Raw genomic sequence first — 27,973 nt, 5'->3', positions numbered from 1 at the left:
CCTGAATAGTCTTGACTTTGATCCTCTGCTCATCTCCCTGGTACTCCATGTATGACTGGTGCGCCTCTGAGAGGAGCATATTCTTCATTGGGACTTTAACATTTCAACTTTGAAAGCCTTTACATTCACATCCACTGGTCCGGGAGACTTGGTATCAGCTTGTATGCAGTACTGCACTGAACGTTCGCTGCGTTAATCAACTCTGCATTTGATGCATGATTTCACTGTGCCCATGTTGTTCCTATTATTATTGTTGTTGTTTTATAAAAGCTTAAAAGTTACTAGTTCCTTTGCGGTTTGGAGCACAGCCTTTGCTGACTCACACCCAGGTACCCCAAGAAGCTACTTGTTCCCCCGGCCAGATATTCACAGACATTTAGACAAATAATACAAGACCTGCCAGAGGCTACCCTCTACACTTGACAGGAAGCCATATCCTGTTTGAGGCGTAGACTCAGTGACATTAGGTACGAGACTGGTGCCAGAAATTCTGTTTAAACACAGTTTACAGTAAAACTAGTCAGCAGAATCCCTAAAAGGTAGTGAGGAGCAATGCTAGGGGAACATCAGATAGCAATAGGACCACTCATTCCCAAGAGTAGCAATAGTCTTGCTGTGGTGTCACTCTGAAAGCAATGTCAGAGTTTTTGTAAACCTGCCTATATTTGGATATACAGGTAAATAACTTACATGATTAAGAAGCTGCAAGCAGACTCGAGTAGCAGTTTTGTAATATGTTAAACTCTCGTTCCATGCAAGAGAAGAGAAGGCTGTAATCAGGAGTGAAGCACGTATATCCTGTTGAAAAATCACAGAGACAACAGAAATCAACGGGGCAGAGGATGCTGAAAGAAAATAGGAAGCTTACAAAACATTGGGATTAACAACTGAAGAGCAAAGTGGCAAGGTCACTATTTGGAACAAATATTTTATTTGACAATTACTATTTATCCGTATAAACAAATCATATAGCAATGCTCAAAATGAAACACTCATGCTCACATATCAATTATGCAAAATGTAATATTGATTAATACAATTGCAAAGTTAAGATAGACAAAGAGAAAAGGGATACGAAGAAAGAAAACAGAAAAACTAAAAAAAGATAAAGTCTAGGGTAAAAATAGAAATCCAATACATTTTATAAATTACAAAATGTATCCCAAAGAAGACATTGGAGGGGAAAATATGTAATATGAATAATCTGATCATTAGAAGGATTTTGTTCTGGATGTTGATTTTTGAATGTCTGAAGTCTTTTCGTGGACTTAGCATTGTACACCTTTCACAATCTTAAATGTGTCCACCCTATTTTCCATTATATTTCTAGTGCTCTGACGGAAGGACAAACTAATTACCAATGTTTGGTGGGGAGACAAACCTTTGTTTAGCAGTGGGCGCTGGCTTTGTTCAATGGTTCAATTGTGAAAAAAGGGTCATGTAGTAAAGGTCCAGTCCTTTAATCACATGAGGTTGACTTTATTGGTGATAACAGCAATCGAGCGCGACACCACACAATGCCGATCCCGGCCGAGACCAGGCTAATCAGCCATTCTGGAACCCTGACTTGGGCCACCGGCACCACACAGAAATCCTGCTACCACCGGACTACTGCCTTGATAAAGACCCAGGTCGAAACGCACGTCGGCTGTTTTCTATAACACCCAATTGGCACAAAATCAATTATTGATATTATCTTTTGCTGTTATCACCAATAAAATCAACCTCATGTGATTAAAGGACTAGACATTTACTACATGACCCTTTTTTCACAATTGAACCATTGAACAAAGCCAGCGCCCACTGCTAAACAAAGGTTTGTCTCCCCACCAAGCTCTTAATCATTCGGGAACCTAGGAGTGGCTCCCTAGCCAAACCAAGTGCCAGGCGGCAGGCTAACAAATCAATCAACAACAAAGAGAGGGTGCGCAGAGGACCTACGGTCCCGACACCAAGACTCCTGAACCCGACTGAAACTCTACTTAGCAATGTTAATGTCTTTTCTGATGAAATTTGTAGCAAGAGAATCCCAGATTTATTTTGGCAGCAACAGCAGTCATCAAAAACTTTGTTGAACAGGACAGTGCAGTTCCACCAAGACTTGACTTGATGCACTGACTCAATGGCCAATGGAAGTGAAGCTAGCAGTACTACATATGTAGCACCCACAACAAAAGGGGTCCTCAAAGTAAAACCTGGGATTTTAAATACTTGTAATAAGTAATACTACGTTCCTTACCTGTAACTCCCGTTCTCCAGCATTGGTATCTTTCATAGATTCACATGCTGTTTGAATATTCCTTGTAGTCAGGCTGGGAATCCTAGTCAATATTAAAAGCAGTTTTCTTTTCAAATGAAGAAAGTTCAGTCATTTTAGTATTCTTTCACTGCTATTGATCATTTAACCACCAGCCAATCAACAGTGCCTCCTATAGCTCCACCCTTTTGGTCCATGTGCAGAGGACACTGCCAACATGAGTCAAGATGGGCCACATGAAGGTAGGCGGGAGGGTCGAACGTGAATCTATGACAGATACTAATGCTGGAGAACATGAGTTACAGGAAAGAAACCCAGTCCATCTCAGCTTTGGATCTTTCATAGATTCACATTCGGTTCAAATAGATTACACGGCAGTGTATATACACTTCCCTGCATACAATGCCTGTTAGCCAGTTGATGACAAAAGAAAACGCAAACAGAATACCAATCGAAGATGGAAGACTTAGACAGCCCTTCGCCTACAGCAGTGGGACAGAACACCACAAACATATGTGAGGATTTCCGGAATGGTTCGGTAGGGGCAACATAGTACTTCAGCCTTTGCATGACATCCAAAGTAGTAGAGCAATAAGCAGGCGTGGAAGGAGAGCTGAAGAACACAGGTAGTACTAGATGAGATGAAAAAAGGTTGTCAGTTCAAACACGAACGTAGCATTTGTCACTCAAGACCTTGGTTTTGTGGTATACAAGAGAAGGCACTGAGGAGGACAGCGCCTCGTTTCCGCCAACGCTCCTGGCCAAGGTGATGGTGTAAAGACTGGAAGAGGGTCAAGCAACCAAGGCTGAGACTAAAGGGAGGTAATGCAGCTGGTTCTTGGGTACAATGAATCCCAAAGGAATGTCAAAACACTATGGTATGTGTTAACACAATTCTTTTATCAAAGGATACAAAGTTAGGTGGATGTATACAAATAAATAAGACTCACTTTGTACTCCTACATCTAATCAAATAGTCGACTCAATATATACAGCTCTATCTGGTACCGCAGTTACCTTCAGATTCAGTTACAATGCACCAACTGCAGATGGTTATTAAAAATAATTAAAATTACTAAACATTGTTTAACCTCAGATATGAATGTAGAAATGCAGGCAATACTTAGAACATTGGCAGAATGCTTTCTTTGGGAATGAAAATGCAATACTGTGTGAGGATCCCCCACCTGGGCAACCTGTAAGAAAAGGCAAGTTGTACTTGACATTGTATATTATAGACCAGACCGTAGGTGTTCATTAACTGTCTGCTTTGGTTTCTACAGGACCCACCACCCCCAAAGTAACTGGGAAGCCGCAGGAGAACAGGATCCAAGACTAATCTGGGACCCCTGGATGGACCCCGAGGATGGAAGATGCTCTTCCTCGTGTCAGTACCTTGGGTGCCTGGGAAGGCGAATCGGTGGAGTTGCTCAGTTTTACTCGACAGGCTCACGAGGATGGACCCCCTCTGTAAGGAGTCACTGGAAGTCAGTGTGGAGCAGGAGAAGGGAACCACGCAATGTCGGAAAGGCAGCAGTGAAGGTCTGTCGCAGTAGTCTCCTTGGTCGGGTTGTTACACCGGCTGTGGATGTCCCACCAAGCTGCAACTCACTGTGGACCACGACAAGGCTTTGAAGGTCAAGATGAGTGCTTTGGTTTCCATTGATGACCCTCGGTGTCGATGGTTGCAGCAACAGAAATAGGTGTCAGTATTTTGGGGTTGGCCACCTTTCAGTTCTTCTGTGCTGCAGGCGCAGCACAGATGACAGGATCGCTTCTGGTGACTTGGACTCGAGCTCTGGACTGCACTGCGGACCTCCACCAAGTCTCAACCCTCGGGGCACGTTCTTTGTTGTTTGATGGCAGGAAACCCAATGGGGGCACTCCTCGGCAGGCTTCCTCTGCAGACTTCCTCAGCCATGAAAAAGTGGACAAATGTTGTGGCTGCATTCTTTGGATAGATGGAAATTGGGAAGCTCTGGGCTCTGTGTGTCGAGCAGCACTATGCCAGGGTACCCACTCTTCTGGGCGATACATAGCAGGCAGGCTTCCTAGCGGTCATGAACAGCCTCCGGGCACTGGACGATGCTGGTGGACTTCTTGGGCTATAGATGTCTGGGCACTAGTCTTCTGGGCACACCTTGGTACCTCTGCAGGATGGCAGACACACAGGACTGGCTTCCAGGACACTTCGAGTGAAGAACAGCAGTTGCACAATGTCCTCTCGTAGCTACGAGAAGAGTTCGCCTCTCCAGGTCCTCTCTGGTTTGGTGCTTTAATCAGCACAGTAGCCTTTGGCTTCCTTGCTTTGGCTTCCTTGAAGATTTGCATTATCAGAACCTCTTCCTCCAGCTGGATTCAGGATGCAAGCTTCAGGAATACACCAGGTGTCTTCTTCTTTTAGTATTATTGTATTAGTTTATACAAAACCTTATATAAAATAGAATTACAATCATGTAAGAAAACCTCATCACAATAAGTGGAAAGTACATCATTAAATGCATCAAACAGAGTATCCTAAAATTGATCTCAATCCAAGTTAAAACAAACCTACAAGTTCCAATTAAAATATATATGCACCAAAAAGTAATTATGTGGTCTCCATCAGATTTAAAGAGATAAGAAAAGACACAGTTGCAATTAATAGGTGTTGAATTTCCTTTTAGAATCCTAAACCAGAAGGATAATTCATTTTTTTATTATGCAATTGGATTTAAAACGTAAAACCTTGCACAACAGTCACATATTAATTATATAGAACACGCATATAAGTACCATCTTAATAATCAAATTTAAATGTTTTCATTTTTACAACGAATACAAAAATTCTATAACAATTCCATAAAATCGCATACTTGTCTTTGCACTGACCAGCACCCTCGATTTCTTAGAGATTAATGAAATCTAGCCAGCATAGAGCGTGAAACACAACCACCACCCCCTGTTCGGTGTGCTCTAGCAATTGGTTTTTCTCTGGGGGCTTCACCACCCAACAGGGTGCACAACACCTCCTAGATAGTTGTTTCAATATAATTGCGAGTCTCCCCTTCTTTCTTTTTTGACCAGAAACCCAAAGGTTGTGGCGCCTTTCGCCATTTTCAAAATCGTCCGTTTTCAATTTCAGCTCCATCTTAGTGTTCCAGCTCTGAAATTCTTATGTTGAGTTGCGTCTCCAGGATGTACACAGACGTCTGGTTTGCCTGAAGCGCTTGTATTCCATCATCCATGGACTCCATTTCTTTATACAAACCGTCAGAGCCGTCAGACAATATCTGTCCTTATCCCCTTAATCTTTCCCAGAAGTACAATAACATCAATTTTGGTTACCCCTTGTTCTCCAGTACAAGGTCAGGCTATCCTTTCCTCCAGCCATCTCCTTTATGGTGCAGGGACATCATTTAAAGTTTTCCAGGGGTCGCCAGAGCGACCCCTGCCTTTTACTGAGCGAACCCTGGAATAATTTTGCGGCCCCTGGTCTGGCCGTGGACTAGAGCTTGCTTGCACGTTTTTAAAAATAGTTTGTTGTTGCGTGCTGCACCATGCCTGGCCTTGGCAGTGGGTGCGGCGTGGCATTACCATGCCTGTTACTGTATAATTCTCGAGATAAGTTCATGGTTGCATAGCAACCAAGAGCTCATCTAGAGATCAAGAGGGGGGAGAGAGGTGAGTGCAGTCAGCAGCAGCACCAGCATGATGTGCATAACTTGTCATGTCAATAAAGTTAATTTGAATCCAAGCCAAAGAGGTGACCGCTTTCGGGGCAGGGGTGGGCGAGGCCTTGCTGAACAAAAAGCACGATGCAGCTGCTTGCATTTGTATCCGTGCAGTAGACTGAAATACTTCTGAATAAGAGTGTTGTAGACGGATGCACTGAGAAGTGCTGGTAAAAACTCTGACCAACCCCTCTGCATGGAGCTAGTATTGCTGGGACCCGCAACTTAAGGTGAAGTGCATAATTTGTCCCTGAGACAGAGCTCAAGTGACCTGTATAAAGTGAGTGTCATTTCCGTAACCAAGCTAGGAATGGCCGACATAGGTAAATAGGGCAAGGTGAAGACCCAAATGCTAGTGCAGGCAATATTTTTGTTCAAAGTGGGCATTTTGTTTATGCCAAGTGGGCCGATTTGATGAGTTACTTCACTGCCCAGCTGAGACATATCAGTTAATTGTGGAAGAAGGGCAGCACCCCAGGTTATAGTTTTCCTCCTCTTACGCATTCATCACTGAACCAAGTTCAAGTGACCTCAAACACCAGACGCAGCATGTACTTAGTAATATATTGGGAGGAGGCTGTACATTTGCTTAACTTCACAAGTGATATGCAGAGTTAAGTAGTGGACAGTGCAAATGACAGTAGAGGGTGTCACACTGCCAAACGGGGAGAACATTGCTATTCATTTGCCTCTACAAACTTGACCTTAATATTTTCTAGACGGCATGGATTTCCCTACCAAATCAACGGGAATTACAGATAGTCAAGATGTGCTGTCACTTTTGCCGCAAGTTTCTTTGACTCTTTTTTTCCGTTTGGTGCCCATTGAATTAGTTTAAGTGTAATTGTGCACCCTGACCACACATTGCCATTTTCTTCTGTTAGGTTTCTGCATTCTGTGGCACAGGACTGGGAGCAGGACGGCCGGAGCACACCAACACCAAGCAGGAGCAGTTTGTATTGCCTTGTCCGGAACCTCGAGATGACCATAACTACAAGCAATCCAAGGTAAATGCAAATGCTTACATTCACAGTAATTTGGTAATATGGGCCTATACCCACTGATATTAATGCTACATATGGTGATCCATACTTTTATGAAATGTATATCATATTATAGTGATATCATAACCATATTTTTCTTAGTGTACTAAGGAACAATGTTTTTAAGCAATATGCTATCTGTTGCACTTCCTGTTTTGTGAAGGGGTGAAAGGTCCTGTGCCATCACTTCCCGTGATGTTATCAGAGGTCAAGAGTCATGTGATGTCACTTCTGCTACCCATAGCAATTTGGTGAAATGACGTCCCTGCAATGTTGTAGGGGTTAATTAATTTCTTGAGTGTTTCCTTCCAACTCATCCGCGTGAACAGCACAGGATGGGGCCACCCCTAAGTACTGCTCCTGGCTGCCCAGGAAACCATCATCACAGGCATCTTCCGGCCCTGAAAATCAATTGGAGCACCTGGGGCAACCCCCTAGGTACTGGCATCAAACATAATGTCCTTGGACTCGACTTATGTTTGACATTTACTAGACGCCATCAAAGGTAGTTGCCTCCCAGTAAAACATAAAGGACCTGCAGTTCTCCACCCCCTCCAAGCAGGGGGCGGGGTCTTTTGCCCTGAGTGGACTCCTGTAAGCACTCTTCTCACTCCCACTCAGGACTTCTCGCAGTGCTCCGATGGTGCCCGGCCCCACAGCCTCATGGGCCGCAGGCACCGCTACGCCTCCATCAGTGGTTGCCAGGAGTTGAGCAAGTATTCCCCAAACACACAGATTGTTCGCCCCACCCAACACAGCACATTTGGATCTCTTTACTGTGGTGGGGCCCGCACGCCCGCCACAGGAGTGGGAAGCTCACAGTTACTATAATCAATCCTCTGAGACCACTGCGAATGGGTAAGAAGCGTTCTCTTGTGCTTCGGTGTCCTCGGACAATCCACACACTGGGTGGCAGCAATCGCTAGAGAGACCCTCTGTGCGAGACTCTGCTACTAGATGCGCTGTGGGTTTATCAGAACCCATTGTATGTATTCTTCAGCCGGGCCTGGCCTGGGACATCAGTCGCTCCTCCACGACGTTGGTGGCAGGGCTTCCGATCTACCGGAGGGACCACCCATCGCAGCCGGCTCCTGGTGCTTCGATAAAAAGGGGATGCCCTACGTCGCAATGGTGAACGTGGGTGTTGGTAGTTAACCAGGCTTGGAGGCGCTGAGCTCCCTGAACTGGCTTGATACTTATTCCTCTTCGGCTGCGGGCCTCTGCACTTCATCAGGGTGGGTCACAGGCTCAGAGGCCTGCCGACACTGAAGCTAGTCACCTTCTTCCTGGGGTCTCGGCACTTCTTTTCCGTGGCCCGCTCCAAACGGATGCCGCCTTCAGGGCCCTAGAGGGTTGTCCAGGGTGCGACCAGCATGGCGCACGCTACTCCATTCTGTCAGAGGACATATCCCTTAGTTGTTGGGCCTCTGGCGGGCGGTCTGGGGGGTCAAAGGCTCTTTTTGCCTGGCGAGGGACGTGGAGCTCGGTCACGGGGTGGCCATCTTGGCCGTGCCCCCTGGTGGCCTCCAAGTCATTTCTTTTGATTCTCTGGCACCGACATCAAAGGTATGGCAGATCAGAGAGGTAGTGTAAACCTCTGGCCCAGACGTGATACAGAGCTTGCAGGCATGCAATGGCAGGCTGTCAAAGATCCTGTAATGGCGTTAGAAGGTACAGTGGTCCTGAGCTCTTAACTGGTGGTGAGGCCAAAGCCGCCAGCTCTTTGGTGAAAATGGCAAAGAGGTTATGCCTGAATTCTTTCCACTGATCCGGAGCAGAGGAGACATTGGGGAACAGTACCGGAACCAAATTATATTAAGTGGTGCTTTTTCCAGTTCCCAAGCTGAGAAGTGGCAGCACCTCTTCCAAGAGGACAAATTGTGGTTTTTAAAAGATGAGGAGCTTTGAAAAGGGGACATCTTACGTTGCTGGCTCTTTGCACTTTAGCTTGGATTTCACAGCATGAGTCCTGGAATTCTCTGTGTCCTTCGAGATGAGTGACTCTGATGGAGCCAGCTTCTTGGTTGAGGTCTTGTCCACCTAGTGATGAGTGGCAAGAACCTTTGTGGCACAGTCATTCACAGGCTTGGGACAAGTGGCTGTTATGATACAGTCCCAGAAACCAAACCACAGTGGTAAGGATCCGACATCAGCGTTACAGAGTCCTTGCATAGCTTAAATCCAGAGGCCTTAGGGGGAGACATAACAGTCACACAAAAAAAGGTGGCGTTCTGAAAGTATCATCTGGGTATGTAAATTAAGAAACGTACATCAAGGAGCGCCACTGGGTCTGTGTGTACCACTCATTATGTTGCATCTTGCCGGGGAGAATGATTATAAGATGAGGAATGCAGAACATAAAACCCTTAAAAGGTAGGATGATGCACAAAGGTTCTCTACATTTTGAATGCTAAGAGGAAAAAAAGCAACTGGCAGATGATTCTTTGGTGACTGGCAATATAGGTTCAGGAATGTGGAGGAAGGGAGGGATGAGGGCACTGAGGGATGCTTTCCGCGAGAGACCCTAACTTAGAAAGCTGTAGTTTAACTTCATAGTGAAGAAAAATGTTCGGCATTGACTGGCTTGCAGGAGTTCCCAGTAATTTGGAAAGGAGGGAGAGCAAGGATGAAAGTGTATATTATATTCAACAAGACACGCATTGGGGTGTGCCTTGTAATGTCAACCCGATAAAGTATTGACACAAGGAAAAACAAAGATTCCATTATGAAGTATATTACTAGTGAACCCATAAACATGCAAAATAATGCAATTGAAGGGAACACTGATAGATTCCCTAACATATGTAAGAGTAAAAAGAAGTAAATGACCATACGTTCATTCGTTGGAGGGAGTACATAGCATTTCACATCTCAGAGTAACACATTTTGACATTTGGACCAGAAACTTACAGTTTCTTTCATCAAACACTTCCCCAGCTCTGTGAGGCCCAAGGATGGGGTATGTTCAGCATGGATATCATTTACCTCACCTGGAACACGAGAGAAAAACAATAATGCATCTGTTAATATATTAAATGAACAGATCAAATAGCTACAGTTTCCTTATACTTCATGAAAAATGGTACTAACCCAAAATAACTAACAGCGTTTCCGGAAGACATTCCATCTGTTCTACAAATTCAAATCATGTTTAAACATTCCCTGGAACACACTACTTCTGTACCATTCGAAGATACAACACACCAGGTACATAATATAGCAGTACCTATCCATCTGCATAATAAGAGTGCCAAACCATGGGGTGTGCGAGGCAGTGATTAGCCTAACAGAATATTTCCAAGTAAGCCCTGTTGCAAAATTTGTATTTGTATTTATTTTAACCAAAGCCCTTTACAGAGAACATGCAATACATACCATAAGCAGTGTGAGTCAATTTTTACAATCATGTAGCAAAGAACAATATACAGAGCAATTTACAGAGAAACAGTCAGTAATACACACTTGCGCAGTGTGGGACGGGGATCAGAATCAGCCGTTAACAGTAAGGCAGGTGACTGAAGTAGGTGCGTTTTTAAAGAAGAGCAGAAGGAGGAGTAGATTAGAGTAGTAATGGAGCGGAGAGAGAGAGGGAGAAGGTTCCAATGAAGAGGAGCAAGACGTTGGAAGGATCGGAAACGGGATTGTGCACAAGGGGCGCGCGAAACGGGATTGTGCACAAGGGGCGCGCGAAACGGGATTGTGCACAAGGGGCGCGCGAAACGGGATTGTGCACAAGGGGCGCGCAGTACAGTAAGTCGGAAGTGATCAGCAGAGCCGAGAGAACGAGAGGGAGAATAGAAGGAAAGGAGGGATGCGAGATAGGAGGGCGAAAGTACATAGAGAGATTTAAAGACAAGACAGAGGAAGTTGTACTTGAGTTTGAGAGTGAAAGGAGAGCCATCCCAGTGAGTTAAGGGATGAAGAGATGGAGTCCTGATGGGAAAGAAGACAGAACGGATGGAAGAATGATAGATTGATTTAAGAGGGGCTAGACGTGAGGAAGGAAGGCCAAAGAAGAGAACGGAGCAATAGAAAAGTCGAGAGAAGATTAAGGCAGATATTAGAAGTTTAGTGGCGTGGAAAGTAAGGAAGGGATGAATTTTGTATATGTTGTATAGATGGAAGCGACAGGCCCGGGAAGTAAGAGATGTGGTGAGCAAAGGAAAGATTAATGTCAAAGTGGAGACCAAGATTGCGGGCAGAGGGGGAGATAAGGAGATGGGAGGGAGGAAAGCGAATGGAAGGAGGAGGAGAAGGAGGACGGGGAGGACATTAGTGGGAAAAAATAGAACTTCAGTTTTCCCGGCGTTCAGGGTAGAAAGTGGGAGGTCATCCAGGGTTTGATGGCAGTGAGGCAGGATGAGAGTTTGTGATGAATGTCGGGGGTGAAGGATGAGAAAGAGAGAAACAGCTGAGTGTCATCAGCATAGAAGTGGCAAGATACTCCAAAGGAAGAGATGATAGGAGCAAGTAGGGAGGTGTACAAAGAGAAGAGAAAAGGGCCAAGTATGGAGCTTTGGGGGACGCCGTGGGCAGAGAGAAGGAAGGGAAGGTGCAGCTGCCCCAAGAAACGGCAAAGGTGCGGCGGTTAGATAGATAGGAAGTTAACCAGGCAAGCACTGAACCACTGAAGCCAAAGGAGGAGAGAGAGTCAAGAAGTAAAGAGTGATCTACTGTGTCAAAGTCGGCAGATAGGTCAAGAAGAATATGGACAGAAGAGTGTTTGGAGTAGCGGGCTGTAAGGAGGGAGTTAAGGACGGAGGTAAGAGCAGTTTCAGTGGAGTGGCGGGGGCGGAACCCTGATTGAGTAGGAGGGAGAAGAGATAGATTAGAGACATGTGCTGAGAGTTGGGAGTAAATAAGGCGATCAAGGAGCTTGGATAGGGAGGGTAAGAGGGAAATGGGGCGAAAGTTTGATACCACAAGGGGGTTTGCTGTGGGTTTTTTCAGGATGGGAATGATGATTGCCTGCTTGAAGGCAGATGGAAAGGTAGAGGTAGCAAGACAGATGTTGAAAAAGGAGTTAAGGAAAGGTACCAGGAACGGGTAGACTTTAGGCATGAGAGAGGTGGGAAGAGGCTCGTGGGGCACCGGTAGGGTGAGTTTTGGACAGGAGAAGGGAGACTTCAGACTCTGAGACAGGAGTGAAGTTTGAAACGGTGATGGAGGGGGTTGGGAAAGATGGAGAGGGGGGAGTATATGAGGGTGATTGTAGAATATCTTGACGTAGAGTGTGTAACTTAGAGGAGAAGATGTTAGCGAGATCAGCAGCTGATGGAGGTGAAGCAATAGACGTGTCAGGAGTGGGATGAGAGAGAAGGCGAGTCAGGGTTTGAAAGATCCGACACACTCTTAGATAAAGACTGCAGATATGCTCTAATCCAGGGACTGATCCGACAACACCCCCTAACTCTCCTGAACATATACGCACTAAACAAGGACACACCCACATTTTTCACACAGGTTTTTGCAAAATATGCACAATACATGGGGAATCCCATACCTATTGGAGGGGACTGGAACACGATTCTAGCTGTGACACTGGACCGCCAAGGCACCCCACCCCCCCCCATCGCAACCCCCAACCCCATGCAAACATGCTACCCTACTATCCCTCATGTCCGACTATCAGATATATGGATTCTTCACCCACAATGCCACGATTATACTTTCTACTCAAATTGTCATAAATCATACTCTAGGACAGACTGCTGGGTGACCCCCATGAAAGCCCTATCACAAATAAAACAATGTGCGATACTCCCCATGACAGTATCAGACCATGCACCAGTACTTTTTCATATTGGACTCCCTAGGGGCCCCACCCGATAGGCCACCTTGGCGTTTCAATTTAAGAGCATTGGCATACCCAGATTTTCTCAAACATCTCAGCGAAGACACAGACCTGTTCTGGCAAACCAACCTGACCCGGGACTTTCCTCCAGTCACCTGCTGGGATGCATTTAAAGCCTTCCTTAGAGGGCAATGCATTTTGCGATGGGTTCTCAAGCTAAAGAAATGGAAGGAACAGGAAAATCGGATCAATGCCGACATTACACTAGCAGAATCCCAACATAAACGGACCCGAGACCTAACCACATACGCTCGACTTAAATTAAGAACAGAGCTAAAACAAATCACTACCCAGCGGGTGCTAAAATCGTTCCCTAGCTGGTCGCAGACTACTACCAAGATGCCGACAGACCCCTCCATCTGATGGCGCTCGCCCTCCACACCAGACAATTCTCCCAACACATAACTGCCATCCGTGATAGGACCGGGAATCTGTTAACTAACTAAAAGGACATTAGCAATTGCTTTGCAGATTATTATGGCAAACTATACTCTAATCCGAGCCCAATTACCCCTGATTACATTGATACGTTCCTAGCCACTCTTCAATTAAAGTCAATTAGCGACTCGCAAAAATTAGAACTCGAGACACCAATCGCAGAAGATGAAATTACCCAAGCCATTTCCTCACTAACAGCAGGAAAGGTCGTCTGGAACAGATGGCATACCCATTGATCTGTATAAAGCAATGATAGACCGCTTAGCCCCATTGCTTGAAACAGTATATGCAGAGTCACTGACCCGAGATCATTTGCGAAGGTCGATACTGGCAGCCAAAGTAATTGTCTTCCATAAAGAAGGCCGCGACCCAAAGGATTGCGGATCATACCGCCCGATATCGCTAATTAAGGCAGACGCCAAGATATTAGCTAAATGCCTAGCACGCATAATAGAGAAAACCCTCCCACAACTCATCCATAAAGATCAGACAGGCTTTATCACTGGTCGCCACTCAGACAAAGTTAGGCTATTGATACATGTACTCGCTGGAAGGGATGATCCAGACGAAATGGTACTTACGGTCGAAGCTGAAAAAGCATTTGTCCGATGGGATTTTATGTTTAGGGCACTCACAGTTTATGGTTTCCCACCGACACTTTTGGGGCTAATAAGATCACTATATACTAACCCCCAAGCCACGGTGACCACTAACGGAACAGCCTCAAACATGTTTACTCTATATTCAGGCACCAGACAAGGGTGTTCCCTCTCCCCCTTTATATGCACTGTCCATTGAGCTGCTAGCTGAAAAACTATGCACGGACCCACAATGGAGCAGGGCGACAAGAGAGTCAGAAGAACACTGATTATCCCTGTATGCAAGACGACCTTTTGGTTTATGTTAGCAACCCCTCAGTCTCGCTCCCACGCTTGCACCAACTGCTTCACAAATATGGACCTATGACGGAGAACAAGGTAAAATGGCCAAAATCTGAGGTTCTTCCCTCAGATTCGATATACCATGGGACCCAGGCGGAGTAGCTCCTTTTCGCCTCCAACTGCAATACATCAAATACCTGGGGGTCCATATTGCCCCTTCTATCAAAGAAATTGCAGACCTGAATTACCCACATAAGATTAAATCAGACCTTCTTAGATGGAACACACGGCCGCTTTCATTGGCAGGCTGCAACAACGCCTTTAAGATTAACTCTCTCCCAAAACTCATACCTAGCAACGATGCTACCCTGTGCCCCATCGCAACAAATGTACAAAGAGCTAGATTTACAACTGGCCAAATTCATCTGGAGAGACAAAAAGGCAAGGGTCCGGCTTGAAATCGTACAGGCCTCAAAAAACGATGGTGGGGGATTAGCAGCACCATTCTGGCGGACCTATTATCAGTCAGCCCAAATATGCTGGGCCAAAAGATGGTTTGATACATCAAACATGTCCAGTTGGAGGTCGATGGAACTCTCCCTAAATGCACCATAAACCCCAGCAGAAACCATAGCCATCACACTAAATAAACTAAATAAGCTACAGCTCACACCCAATTATAGGCCCAAACAGTGACACAATGGCATAGGATGAGACAACTGTTGGACTCCGATGTCCAGCCTGGTTCAGCATACGAGCAATCCTCTCGATTAGTCTAGTCCACACGTTACACAAGCACCAAGACTCCTACTGGCCTGAGATCAGAGTACAAGAATTGTACAACGGGGACACACCGATGCGGTCCAAAATGCTAGCAAAATACTCTGGCTTCAACACACAGAGTGGATACATTACCTCACTATAAGAGAGGTGATCGGGTCCAACAAAACCAACCAGATGTTGCAGAAAACCCCATCGACGGGCAAACTTGAAATGGAGCAAAATCCAACCGAATTCCCGTTAATACGCTCATTCTACACCATATGTACCCCAAACAATATCAAACGCAACATAATACTTGCAGCACAATGGTCCGACGACCTTAACAACAGAATAGATGTAGGCGGTATATGCGACTACTTCGAAAACATAAGATCATCATCACACATCATTCACAACAGCGAAATTCAGTATGGGATACATTACTCACCGTAATCGTATTTCTGATGCTTGTATCTGCTTTGATTCACATGCTATGCTGTGCATAGGGCGACATCTAGTGGAAGCTGCGGAGTATTACAGTTTGCTTTTCGAAACTCGAAAATGGGCGTCGACACAGGGCGTGCCAGTAATACTATCCCTAATGTGACGTCCACTGTACCCAAGATCCCTCACGCGTCTAGGATCCTCAGATTGTATTTTTTCTGACATGAGGTAGCATGAGGAGTAGCGCGAGTACAGATAACCCAAGCAGATAGACAGAAAGGTAAGACTACAAGCAATCATGCGCCTTCTCTCGGAGGGGAGGAAGGGTGGGTCGCATGTGAATCTAAGCAGATACAAGCATCAGAAATACGATTACGGTGAGTAATGTATCCCTTCTGAGGCTTGTGGAATCTGCTTAGATCACATGCTGTGCATAGATTAGCGAGCAGTACCAGAAGAAGGAGGTGGGATGTGAGAAGGGTCATGAGCAAATAAGTGTCTTAGAACCGCTTGTCCCACTTGTGTATCTGCCTTGGAATGGGTGCCAATGCAGTAATGCTGAGTAAAAGTGTGAATAGAGCTCCAAGTAGCTGCTTTGCAAATGGTGTCAAGGGGTACATTTGCAATGAAAGCCACAGTGGCCCCAATGCCTCTAGTAGAGTGGGCCCTTGGCGTAAAAGGTAGAGTTTTTTCAGAGAGTGAGTAACACAGCTGGATACAGTTAATAATCCACTTCGAGATGGCACCTTTAGAGACGCGATCCCCCTCTCTGCCTGTAGCTACGGAGACAAACAGTTGATCTGTTTTTCTTAGCGGTCTGGTTTTATTTACATAGTAGAGGACTGCCCTACGTACATCTAGGGTGTGTAGTTTCACCTCAGCCGAGCTTTGCGGGTTCTGGAAGAAAGCCGGAAGCTCGATGGACTGGTTTACATGGAATTTTGATATAAATTTAGGTGAGAACCTAGGGTGTGTGCGTAAAACCAGTTTGTCTTTATGGATAGTAAAGAAGGGATCCTGCACAGACAGAGCCTTAATTTCACTGACCCTTCTTATAGAAGTAATAGCTACTAAGAAGGCCGTTTTATAAGTCAGGTGTTTGAGACTGCTCGTATGCATGGGTTCGAAAGGGGGGCCCATGAGCTTGGCTAGCACCACATTAAGGTCCCACCCTGGTGGTGGGTTTGAAATAGGAGGGTGAAGTCTCTTTACTCCTTCCATGAAGGCTTTAACTACTGGTACTTTCCACCACAAAATCTTGCTATGGGAAGTGGTGTAAGCCGAGAGGGCTGCCAGGTGTACTTTCAGTGAGTTAAAAACCAATCCTGCATCTAGCAGGTGGAGCATGTATGTAACAATAGTGGAAGGAGTGCAATCAACTGGGTTGATTTGTCTACTCTGGCACCAGATAACGAACCTCTTCCACTTGTCAAAGTAACAGTGCCTTGTGTTTGGTTTCCTAGATTCCTTTAGGATGTCCATACACCTCTGTGGCAAATTGAGGTGTCCAAACTCTATGACCTCAGGAGCCATGCTGCCAGGTTCATTGAGTTGGGTTGCTGGTGCACTGTTTGACCTTGGTGCTGGGACAGTAGGTTGTACCAGGCTGGAAGTTTGATGGGCTCGCACAACGCCATCCTGCGTAGGTGTGGGAACCACGGTTGTCTTGCCCACATGGGAGCAACTAGGACGAGCGTCATCGATTCCCTGTTCATCTTGTTCACCACTTTCCTGATGAGAGGAGTTGGTGGAAAAGCGTACGCAAACATCCCTGACCAGTTCATCCACAGGGCGTTCCCCTGGGAGTCTGGTTGGGGGAACCTGGATGCAAATCCTGGGCATTGTCTGTTTTCGCTTGTGGCGAATAGGTCTACCGTGGGTGAGCCCCACTGAGAGAAGTTATCTTCTACGACCTCTCTGTGAAGCACCCATTCGTGTTCCTCTGGGAGGGAGTCTCTGCTCAGAGCATCCGCTAGGGAATTGAGCTCCCCTGGAACATGTTGTGATGACAGGAAGATGTTCCGTCTGAGTGCCCATATCCAGATTTTCTGGGCAAGCTTGGACAGATTTGGCGAGCGAGTCCCTCCTTGCTTGTTCAGGTAGAACATGGCTGTAGTGCTGTCCGTCCGGATTTGCACTGACCGGTTTAGTAGGTGGGGCTCGAACGCCTGAAGCGCTCTGAATACTGCCAGAAGCTCTAGCAGGTTGATGTGGTTCTTGGCCACTGAGTGAGACCAGAGACCCTGAGCTGTGTGGTGGAGATGGTGAGCTCCCCACCCCGTCAGACATGCATCTGTAGTGACTACTGCCTGTACTTCGGGATCGTAAAAGGGTTTCCCCTGTGCGAGATTCTCTCTTGTCCACCAGTGAAGGCTTTGTACCAGTGTTGGCGAAACGACCACTAGATCGTCCCACTGACCACTTGCCTGAGACCACTGTTTCGCCAACCATTCCTGCATGGGACGCATGCGCAGGCTTTAATACACGCCCAGTAAACTCTACCGTATGGGCCTCATTCGATCTCCTGCGTGCTGGCGACAGTCCGAAGAGATGGACACGATAGGCCATATCATGTGGTCATGCCCACGGATTAAAGCATACTGGGAAACAATCCACAGAATAATCACCCAAGCCCCCAACTTGACGATTGACTTGGCCCCAGGACCAATGCTGTTTGGTGCAGATGAGGCGGACTGACACACAGACCCAATTATAAGAAAACTGGCACACAAAATCCTCTTCCCAGCACCCAAGCTCCTCATCATGCAATGGAAAGCAGTCAAAGCCCCTACCAAACATGCATGCTTAACGATGATTTTCAAGATCTGCATGCTAGAATGCTCCGTTATCAGACAGCGAGGTAGACCAGAACAAGCTGACCACTTTAGAGATATATTTGACACATACATTGAATAAGACGGACAGACGGGCAAGGCCTCCTTAATTATACTTCCCTTGCAGCTGAACTATCTACCGGGTCACAAACACAATCATACTCAGCCCTTCCCCACATAACACCTCCCACCACATGCCGCACATAACTAAGAAGTGAAGTTATGTGCTCTTACGCATGACCCCTATCAGAGTATCTGAGAATATATTGTCAGAAAATACTACAATGTGTGTGTATTATCGTTATTTTCACTATTAGAAATACGGTTACGACTTTTGCTTTGGGTGGGGGGAGGTGGCTGAATTATTATCAATATGCTTGTTCAATGTTTAAGTCAGAGGGATGGGGTGCGTGGGAGGGAGGGAGGTTATGGGTCGCTGATACGATTACCCGGCCTATGTTCCAGGTGGACGGATCATGTAAAACTGTCAATTACATGCCTTGCAAATACTTAATAAAAATAATTCAAAAAATGTTTTTAAAAAAAGAGGCAAGAGAGACTCAAAGAAAGGTTGACAGTGCCTGAACAACCCCTCATATATGAGATATCTGCAGTTGTGTTATTGAAAAAATGAGACTGTGTAACAAGTAAAATGGAATGACGTTTGCAGGAAGACCTGATAAGAATATCATGTGACTATCCTTTTTGGAAAGATACCTGGCAGGAGAGTAAACCAGGTTATCAAAGGATTGAGTTGAGAAAGGTATTCTATGAAAGACACATTTGGTTTTGCCATCTTAACCAAAGTGTTCTATGGAAAGTATATGTGTTTTGCTATTCTGACAATATCAAGAGTGACTGTTTAGCTGAGTGTTTCACTCAGTTTCTTTTTGTGGCTATTATTGAGTCTAGGTGTCTCTGGACTTTGTACAGTCTGCTTCTTTGAAATTATTCATCAGTATAATATTGAACTTAAGTCACCCTACCATTTAATTCGGTTGTGTCCATCCTTTTCTTTTGTAAAGATTTAAAAGGAACCACCATCATTAAAGAAAGTGACAAATTAATGTCCCAATGTGGAACAAAAAAGAGGTAAGTAGAAAAGATTTCATTAGACCATTCAAATGTGCCAATGTTAAGAAATATTAGGGCTAAAGATGAAACCAATGTGAAAATAACTGTCAAAAGGGCATGGCAATGGGTTCATGTCATTCATAAGGCATCAAAATAATAACTTGCATAATTTATAAGCATAAATACATTTATTACATCGATTGTGAAATTCTTATTTTTATATCCTAACCTCTTACGAATCAGACTTGAAGGTTCAATTGGCTCACATTGGGAGGAGAACCATCCCGGCTTACAAAGAATTTCAGGATTTTCGGGGATACCACAGCCAAAAGCCAAGAAAAACTGAAAACAAGGTGCCCAAAGCCAAATCTTGGTTGATTACGAGCTTTGCTGCCCTGCAATGTTTCAGCTTCAGGAGAAAAAAAACATAACAAGAACAAAATGGGAACAACATACACAAGCTGTAGCTCCCAGAATGTCCCAGTTGAAAAGAGGGAAGAAAATATCTAATTTCCTGTTGATACAGAGACATAAAGGTCTCCCTAGAAAAAACCCACATGGAGAAGATCAGTTCCGGGGACCTCTCAGAAACAGAGATTTATTGCTTCCCTGCACAGTCAGATAATTTGTTCCGCCTCTCTTGTTCAGATAAATGCATAGTGGTGTAAATGTCAGTCAGAAACATGACCGGCTTGTTGACGTCGAGAGGTAGGAAAGGATTCAATGACAGCCTGATCACCCACTATTTTAGGAAATTAATGTGGTAAGATTTCCTCTGTCACACCAACAGACAACTCAACATTTAATCTTGTAGGTGAGCATACTAGTGCTGCAAGAAGTATCTGTCCCCAGAGGGATCTGAGGTCAAGGAGGGCGAAAGAGATCGTCTGAAGGAATGTCGGCCAGGGACCACCACTGCAAATCCATCCAAACTTGAGGACCACCAATAAGGCCTCTCATGCCAACCCAAAATTGTGACCACTGGAGAGCTCTCAGTCTGGCTTGAGGAACATCTGACTTTGCAGTTAAAATTCTCGCATTTTTTGCTGGCTTTGTTATGTTTTACAAAAGTACTAGAATCTGTATTTTCAAATGAATGTTTTTATTAACAACAAAGAAACCAATATATTTCTCCAGGACTTAATTTAAGGCTGCATAGATAAATGATCTCAAATAAAACTTCAATTGAATTGACAATGATGGAGTAGATTTCTGCACCATGGGATGGAGAAACAAGTGAGGAGAAAAACGTTTGAGATAGAAAGGAGGGAGTGGAAGAGAAGAACAAGTTACTCTCTTACCTGGTAACGTTCTTTCAATGGGATGGTCCGACGACGTATTCCATATCTATGACAGGTAATGTCCACAGCTGTGCTGCTTTGGAACATTTTCGGCGTCTGCGTCCTGCGTCGGTGACCCGTCCCCGAGGACCTCCTCCGACGGCCGACGTCACCCGATGTGAGAAGTAGGACGCACGACGCCCGTAGCCTCAGTTGTAGTTTTTTCCCCCAGAACGTGTGACACCAGTTTTCTGCCAGTCAGACACACAAGGCCCTGCAGACAGCAAGCTGCAATCGCATAAGAAATTCGGCAGCGGGGAAGGTAGGGAGGGAGCGATATGGAATACGTCGTCGGACCATCCCGTCGTCGGACTCGATTGGGTCCACCGACGTATTCCATATCTATGACAGACTCCCAAAGCAGTACCAAGCAAGGAGGTGGGAAAAGAATTTAGAACACAAATTTAGCATGCCCAATCAAATAGCGGAATAAAGGACTGCCTTGCCAAAGGCCAGATGCTGCCCTCGGATGAAATCGAGGGAGTAGTGACTTACAAAAGTATGTACCAAAGCCCAGGTGGCTGCATCACAGATGTGACAAATAGGAACACCCCTCTGCAGGGCAGCAGACGCAGCCACTCCCCTGGTAGAATGGGCCCGCAAGCCAGTCGGAGGGTCCTTACCCACCAAGCGGTAACTCGGAGATAGCTAAAATAATCCAATGAGACAAAGTCTGTTTCGTCACAGCTTGTCCCAAACGCTTTCCAGCGTAACCAATGAAAAGTTAATCGTCCACTCTGACCCGGGACATGCACGAAATATAAAAGCTCAACGCTCTCCTAGGATCAAGCCTATGGAGCCTCTCCTCATCCTTACCAGGATGTGAAGGAGGATAGAACGCCGGAAGAACAACCTTCTGGCTCAAATGAAATTCCGAAACCACCTTCGGAAGAAAAGAAGGACAAACTCTAAGGACAACCCTGTCCTTATGAAACACAGTGAAGGGTGGCTTAACTGAAAGTGCCTGTAACTCACTCACTCTGCGAGCGGAAGTAACCGCAACCGAAAATAGTGTTTTCAGAGTTAACAGTCTCAAAGGGCAAGAATACAAAGGCTCAAACGGAGCACCCATAAGAAACTTAAGAACAAGGTTCAAATCCCAACCGGGCACCAGAAAAGGTGACGGAGGGACACATTAGTGAGCCCTTTCAAAAACTGAGAAATTAAAGGAATCTTAAAATAGAAACATTCTTCAGGCGAGCGCTTAAATATGGACAGCACCGCCAGGTAACCTTTAATGGTCCCCACTTGCAAGCCCCTGTGGGCCAAGGAAAGCAAAAAAGACAGAACCATGGGAATGTCACACTCAAAAGGATCCACATTCTCAACTCTGCACCAGTTGCAGAACTTCCGCTAACGGCAAGGGTACAGAGACTTTGTTGCCGGCGCCTGGCCGACAGCTACACCTCGATCTCGTCTTCAGGGAGGTCCCAATCCTTATACCTCAACCTTTCAGAAGCCAAGCGTGCAGGTTCAGGGATCCGACCTCCGGATGGTGAACCTGACCCCCTCTCCCGTGAGAGCAGATCGTCTCGGTAGGGAAGACAACGTGGAGGGCAGATGGACAAGTCGATAATGTCTGGGTACCACGTCCTCCGGGCCCACGCCGGAGCAATAAGGATCATCCGGGAACCGAACCTCCGTAACCTCTGCAGTACTTGCGGGATGACGAGGACTGGAGGAAACGCGTACAGCAGTGGGAATGACCACTCCACCACAAACGCGTCTCCTAAGGCTCCTTTTGGAGGAAATTCCCGCAAGCAGAACCTTTCGCACTTCAGGTTGACAATGGAGGCGAAGAGATCCACTTGAGGGGTCCCCCAAAGGGTGAAGATCTCCAGAATCTCCTGAGCCAGCTCCCACTCGTGAGAGATCGTGCTCTGCCTGCTCCGAGCGTCCGCCGTCTCGTTGTCGTCTCCGGCCAGATGAACAGCCGAGATCGAAACTTCCTGCTGGATGGCCCAGAACTCGAGCTGCATCGCCTCCCTGCACAGAGGAAGTGACCCCCCCCCCCCCTTTTTGTTGAGGTAGTGCATGGCCACCGTGTTGTCCGTTAGAATCAGGACACTCTTTCCTCGCACAGTCGGCAGAAAAGCCTTCAGGGCTAGCCTGACGGCCCTCACCTCCAACAGATTGATATGGAGTCTGGACTCCGACGGAAACCAACTACCGTTGACTGTCAACTCGTTGGCATGAGCTCGCCATCCCGTGAGGGATGCGTCCGTCACGATCGTCACCTCCGGCCAGGGCAGCCAAAATGGGGCCCCCTTCATCAGATTGCCTTCGACGGCCCACCACAGAAGGTCCTGGGCGACCGAGGGTGGCACCTGAACAGGGTCCGACATCCTGCCGGAGGACTGAGACCACTGGAGCTTGAGTGCCCATTGCAAAGATCTCATCCGCAACCTGGCCTCTGGCACCAGAAGAATGCAGGATGCCATGAGGCCGAGCAGTCTCAAGAACTCGGACGCTGGGAGAGTCTGGACAAGTTGAAACTTGTGCACCATCTGCTGAATGTGAAGAGCCCTCACCTGGGGAGGAAAACACAGCCCCAGGGATGTGTCGAGCACTGCTCCGATGTACTGGAGCCGCTGTGTTGGCGTCAAATGGGACTTCTTTAAATTGAGGGAGAAGCCTAGCCTGTGAAGAGAGTGGCAGGTGACGGACAGATATTCCAGGACTTGCTCGGGAGAGCTCCCCCTGATCAACCAATCGTCCAGGTAGGGGTAGACATGAATCCCCCCTTTTCTGAGATGCGCTGCCACCACCTCCATGAGCTTGGTGAAAACCCTCGGGGCGGAGGTCAATCCGAACGGCAGGACCCGAAACTGAAAGTGCGAGTCGCCAACCGCGAACCTCAGGTACTTCTTGCGCTTGGGATGGATCGGCACATGGAAGTAAGCGTCCTTGAGGTCGAGAGACACCAACCAGTCCTGAAGTTGAAGGGCCTGGAGGACTTGAGAGAGAGTAACCATCTTGAACTTGTCCTTCCTGAGGAGTTTGTTCAAACCTCGCAAGTCCATGATGGGTCTCAATCTGCCATCTTTCTTCGAAATCAAAAAATAAGGGGAATACCATCCCTTGTTCCTCTCCGCTACAGGCACCAGTTCTATGGCGCTTTTCTCCAGAATTTCCTGCGCAATGAGCGGATCCGGACTCTTCAAAGAGAGGTTCCCTGGTGGATTGTCGTGAGGCCTCTGCCGAAAGGGAAGACAGTAGCCGTGGGTTATGATCTCCAGAACCCACACATCTGAAGTAATGGCACGCCACTCTACAAGATGCTGTGCCAGCCTTCCCCCAACCGGCGAACCATCGGACCTTGCCTCATGACTGAGTGGTAGCGGCTGCGGCGTTGCTTGAGGGCAAAGAGGCAACTGCCCGAGCGGCCTTGGCACCTCGAGTACCCTGTTTTCCACCTGTGGCACTCTTACGGTGGCCTCTTTGACTGACAGCTCCTCTCGCTTTACTGAAGGACGAGTAATAGTGAAAGGAACCTCCCCTCCATTGTTGCCCCCTAGGACGAAAAGGCAGAGGGTGTCGAACTGCAGCGCCCAACGACTTCGCTGCAGCTTTGGAGGTCTGCAACCTCTCAAGGCTCTCGTCAGCTTGCTGCTAAAGAGATGTTCACCGTCAAAGGGCATGTTGAGGAGCCGGGACTGCACAACAGGAGCGAACCCAGACTTCCGCAACCACGCAAATCTGCATATTACGGTGCTCGCCACAATGGACCGGCTGACACAATCTGCCATGTCCAAACCCGACTGAACGGCCTCACACATGGCATCCTTGCCATCCTGAACCATAGCAAGGAAACCATCCCGTTCATCCCCTTCGGGAATATGTTCAGCCGCTAATGCAACACAGTTCCACAGAGTGTGTGTGAAACGAGACAAGGCACATACGGAGTTGGCTGCCTGAAGCGCCATACCCCCAGAAGAAAACACCTTCTTTGCCCAGCCATCAAAATGTTTGTCGTCCCTATCCGGAGGGATGGTAGGGTACGACGCCTGCTTTGCCGGGCCCGTAGCCGCCTGCACCACCAAACTCTCCGGAGTGGAGTGCCTGGACAAGTAGCAGGGGTCGCTACTGGCTGGATGGTATTTTCGCGACAAAGACTTGCCCACAGCTGGGAGACTCTCCGGAGCAGTCCAAGCCGCCGCCACCCTTCTCTGCAGAGCCATATGAAACGGCAGTACCGGGTCAGTGGGGGGACCAAGATTAAGGAGGTCCGTGAGATCATCCTGAACAAACTCCCCTGGGGGAGCCGACCATCCCAAGTACTCGGTGACCCGAGACATAAGGCGCCGGTACAAAGAATCGGCATGAGTGCCAGGCTCTGGCCTACAAAACTCCTTCTCCGGAGAGGTGTCCAGTCCACTGGCATCATGCAGTGACTGCCTCAGGTCATCAAACTGGCTATGGCTCGAGAGAAGCTCATCTGGCACCGGAACCAAGCCTTCATCAGAGCCTTCATCACCCTCTGAAATGTACTTCAGGCGGTGAGAAGAAGACACCTGGGGACCAAAGCTATGCCTGACCTTAGCCAGAGCTTTCTAGGGGCTAACCCCGTACCACGGGGCCCCTCCGACACCACCGCCTCGAAAGGCGTTGAGGGCGCCGATCGAGTCGGCGCCGGGTGAATCGGCATCGACGTCAGCTGCAGCGCTGCCAGCATCAACGGCGTCGACACAGGCCTCTAAGCCGGAGCTCCGAGCGTGTCTCTCGACGACCTAGGCGCCGACATCTTCCTCGAAGACGGCACAGGATCACGCGGTCTACAGCGCGTCAAGGACCGGGACCTGGAACGGGCATGGCGAGAACGGCTACCCTTGTCCGAGCGGGACCTCTCCAGCGAGCCTTGCCGACCACCCGAGCCTGAAGGCGTACAGTACAGGCGGTGTCTCTCTACCGGTGCCGAACGACCCCACTCGGAGGCGCGGACAGACTGGTGCCCTGCGATTCGAGAATCGCCAACATTTTCTTCCCGAAGGAAGCCCATTCCTCCAGTGTCGCTTGCATGGTGGGATAAGCGACCCGCCGACGGGCGGAGTCCTCGGAAGAGGACGGGGAGGGCGACCGATGCCGGCGCTTCCGGGAATGCCTAGAAGAGGCAGAGGAGTGGCGAGACCGACTCCTGGAAGGAGACCCACTGGACTTCCGACGATGACACGGAGTGTCGCCTCTCGAGTCATCCGTCGAAAGCCCCGTAGACCTCGACTTCCGGGGCTTAGACACCCGACCTACCGACAACAACTTCTTGTGCTCCCGCAAGGCCTTGGCCGTGAGCGACTGGCAGTTGACACAGTCGTCCGTATCGTGGGCCTCCCCGAGGCACCAGAGGCAGGCGTCATGCGAGTCCGTGACCGACATCTTGGTCCCACAGTCCCCGCATTTCTTGAAGCCCGGACGCGGGGTGGAAGACGAGGTAGACATTGTTTCACGAACAGGTTTTCACAAAAACCAAACAGGTTCAAAGGAACCGAGAAGAATACAACAAACTCCAAAGAGTCGAGGAGTACCGAGATTCAGGAAGCGAACACGTTCGCGGAAAAAACATAACTGAGGCTACAGGCGTCGTGCGTCCTACTTATCACATCGGGTGACGTCGGCCGTCGGAGGAGGTCCTCGGGGACGGCGCATCGACGTCATCGACGCAGGACGCAGACGCCGAAAATTTTCCGAAGCAGCACAGCTGTGGACATTACCTGTCAAAGATATGGAATACGTCTGAGGACCCAATCCCCTCGAATGATAGATATCAAGGCAGGAGGGGGAGTGAAGGCAGGTAGAATTATATGAAGCATCACAGGACAAGGGAAAGTGGAAAGCAGCAAAAGACTCAAGAATGTTGGGGATGGAGGATAAGAGTGGAAGCATGTTTGGAAGAGAACAAGAAAGAAAGGGAGATCATTATATTTAAGCAAACTGCTAACAAATGATTATCAGTAGTTCAAGAAAAGTTGAGAGGTTAAAACATCATTTTCGACTGGCCAAAATAAAATGTTGTAGTTGTTATCAAGCACCATTCTTTGCAGGACTTCTATAGTACTCACAACTCCTACACTCAAGGTATTACAAAGGGACAACATTAATGTGATTTCTCAACAAGGTTGAGAGGTGGCCTGTCTTTATTGACACAGCTATGTTTAAGTTATGACAGCATTCCAAGCTTTCACATGAAAGGTTATTTTTTTATTCTGAATAAACATCTGCCTTTATCAACTGGTGAAAAGGTGTGCACGCTGTACACATAGGAGAATGCTTCTTTTCCACCCCACCCTAGGCTGGATGTAATTATGCGCTTTAATTTACTTGCCATAGCAATACATTTTGACGGATGGGTTTGCAGTCTGGATGTAATTATGCGTTTTAATTTACTTGCCATAGCAACACTTTTTGGCAGACGAGTTTGTAGTCTGCAGTCTTTCTACCCTGCTGGTTGCTGTATTGCCCGAGTGTAAGGGGAGGAGCACTTGACAAAAACTGGTTTGTCAGTTTGCTGCGGACCAATCGGGACAAGGACGTTTTGAACGATGGAGGAAGTACGCAATCTGCGGAGTTCCAAACTTTGCAGAGAAGGGGAAGGAGAACCTCTGGTCGATCAAGCAGCCCCACTGTTCATTCACCTACCCAAAGGCGAATCATCATACTCCTTGGGTAAGCGAAAAAACACAACTACCTCTTAATATTTCATTTTCTCTTAACCCCACTCCCTCCCCTCGATCCCTTGAATAGAGATCCAGTCACCCCACCGACCCGCTGCGCTGCTGTTATCACCGACTACATCCACCCACACTCCTCTGACTGAAACAGTCCAAGAAAACATTTCGAGCCTGCCAGTAGTACGGTGTCACCAGATTTATTTATTTTTGGAAAAGACACTCACCAAACTACCAACTCCCACTTATGGCCCCTGAGAGACTCAGAGCATTGGGTCGCAACAAATCACATGCCGGACACCCCAATACCCTCCGCGACCATAATCGAAGTGACACCAGTAGAAGTTTCATCATGAAAACTTAAGAGGGGAAACTTAGTGTAGCAGGGAGGTTACCCATTTATCTCTGGCCCGTGATACCAACACAGTGACTCTTTTGGCCCCTCCCCCTCTCACGATGCAACCTTCCGGCACCTCCGCTGTCTCGCTCTCAAGCGCCCCGTTTCGAACTACTGTGGGGCTCTCTAAGCCCGAGATTACGGTTCAAGCTGAGGTGCACAATCCTCACTTGTATGAACCAGACTTTGTTAAAAAAGACTTTTGCTTTACATCCACCTGACAATTCTCTCTCGCACGACTCCATTGAACCAGCCCAAGAGGCGGCCCACAAGATGG

At 47.4% G+C, this 27,973-nt stretch overlaps 1 protein-coding gene across 2 annotated transcripts in view; it reads right to left on the bottom strand.

Annotated features, from left to right (window-relative positions):
- LOC138468319 (exportin-5-like) overlaps nt 1–27,973 on the bottom strand; it is a 2,047,117-nt gene that overhangs the window by 239,981 nt on the left and 1,779,163 nt on the right. For both annotated transcript variants that reach the window (XM_069608821.1, XM_069608822.1), the window contains exons 31-32: nt 9,924–10,003; nt 691–798 (exon numbers count right to left, since the gene is read on the bottom strand). In XM_069608821.1, the coding sequence (XP_069464922.1) occupies nt 691–798; nt 9,924–10,003 (188 nt within the window). The remainder of the gene's footprint in view (nt 1–690; nt 799–9,923; nt 10,004–27,973) is intronic.

The sequence above is a fragment of the Ambystoma mexicanum genome, chromosome 4q (assembly GCF_040938575.1).
Source record: "Ambystoma mexicanum isolate Mex_15411 chromosome 4q, UKY_AmexF1_1, whole genome shotgun sequence".
NCBI lineage: Eukaryota > Metazoa > Chordata > Amphibia > Caudata > Ambystomatidae > Ambystoma > Ambystoma mexicanum.
The sequence above is the reverse complement of the archived record's forward strand: the minus strand, read 5'-3'. Positions and strand labels throughout refer to the sequence as shown.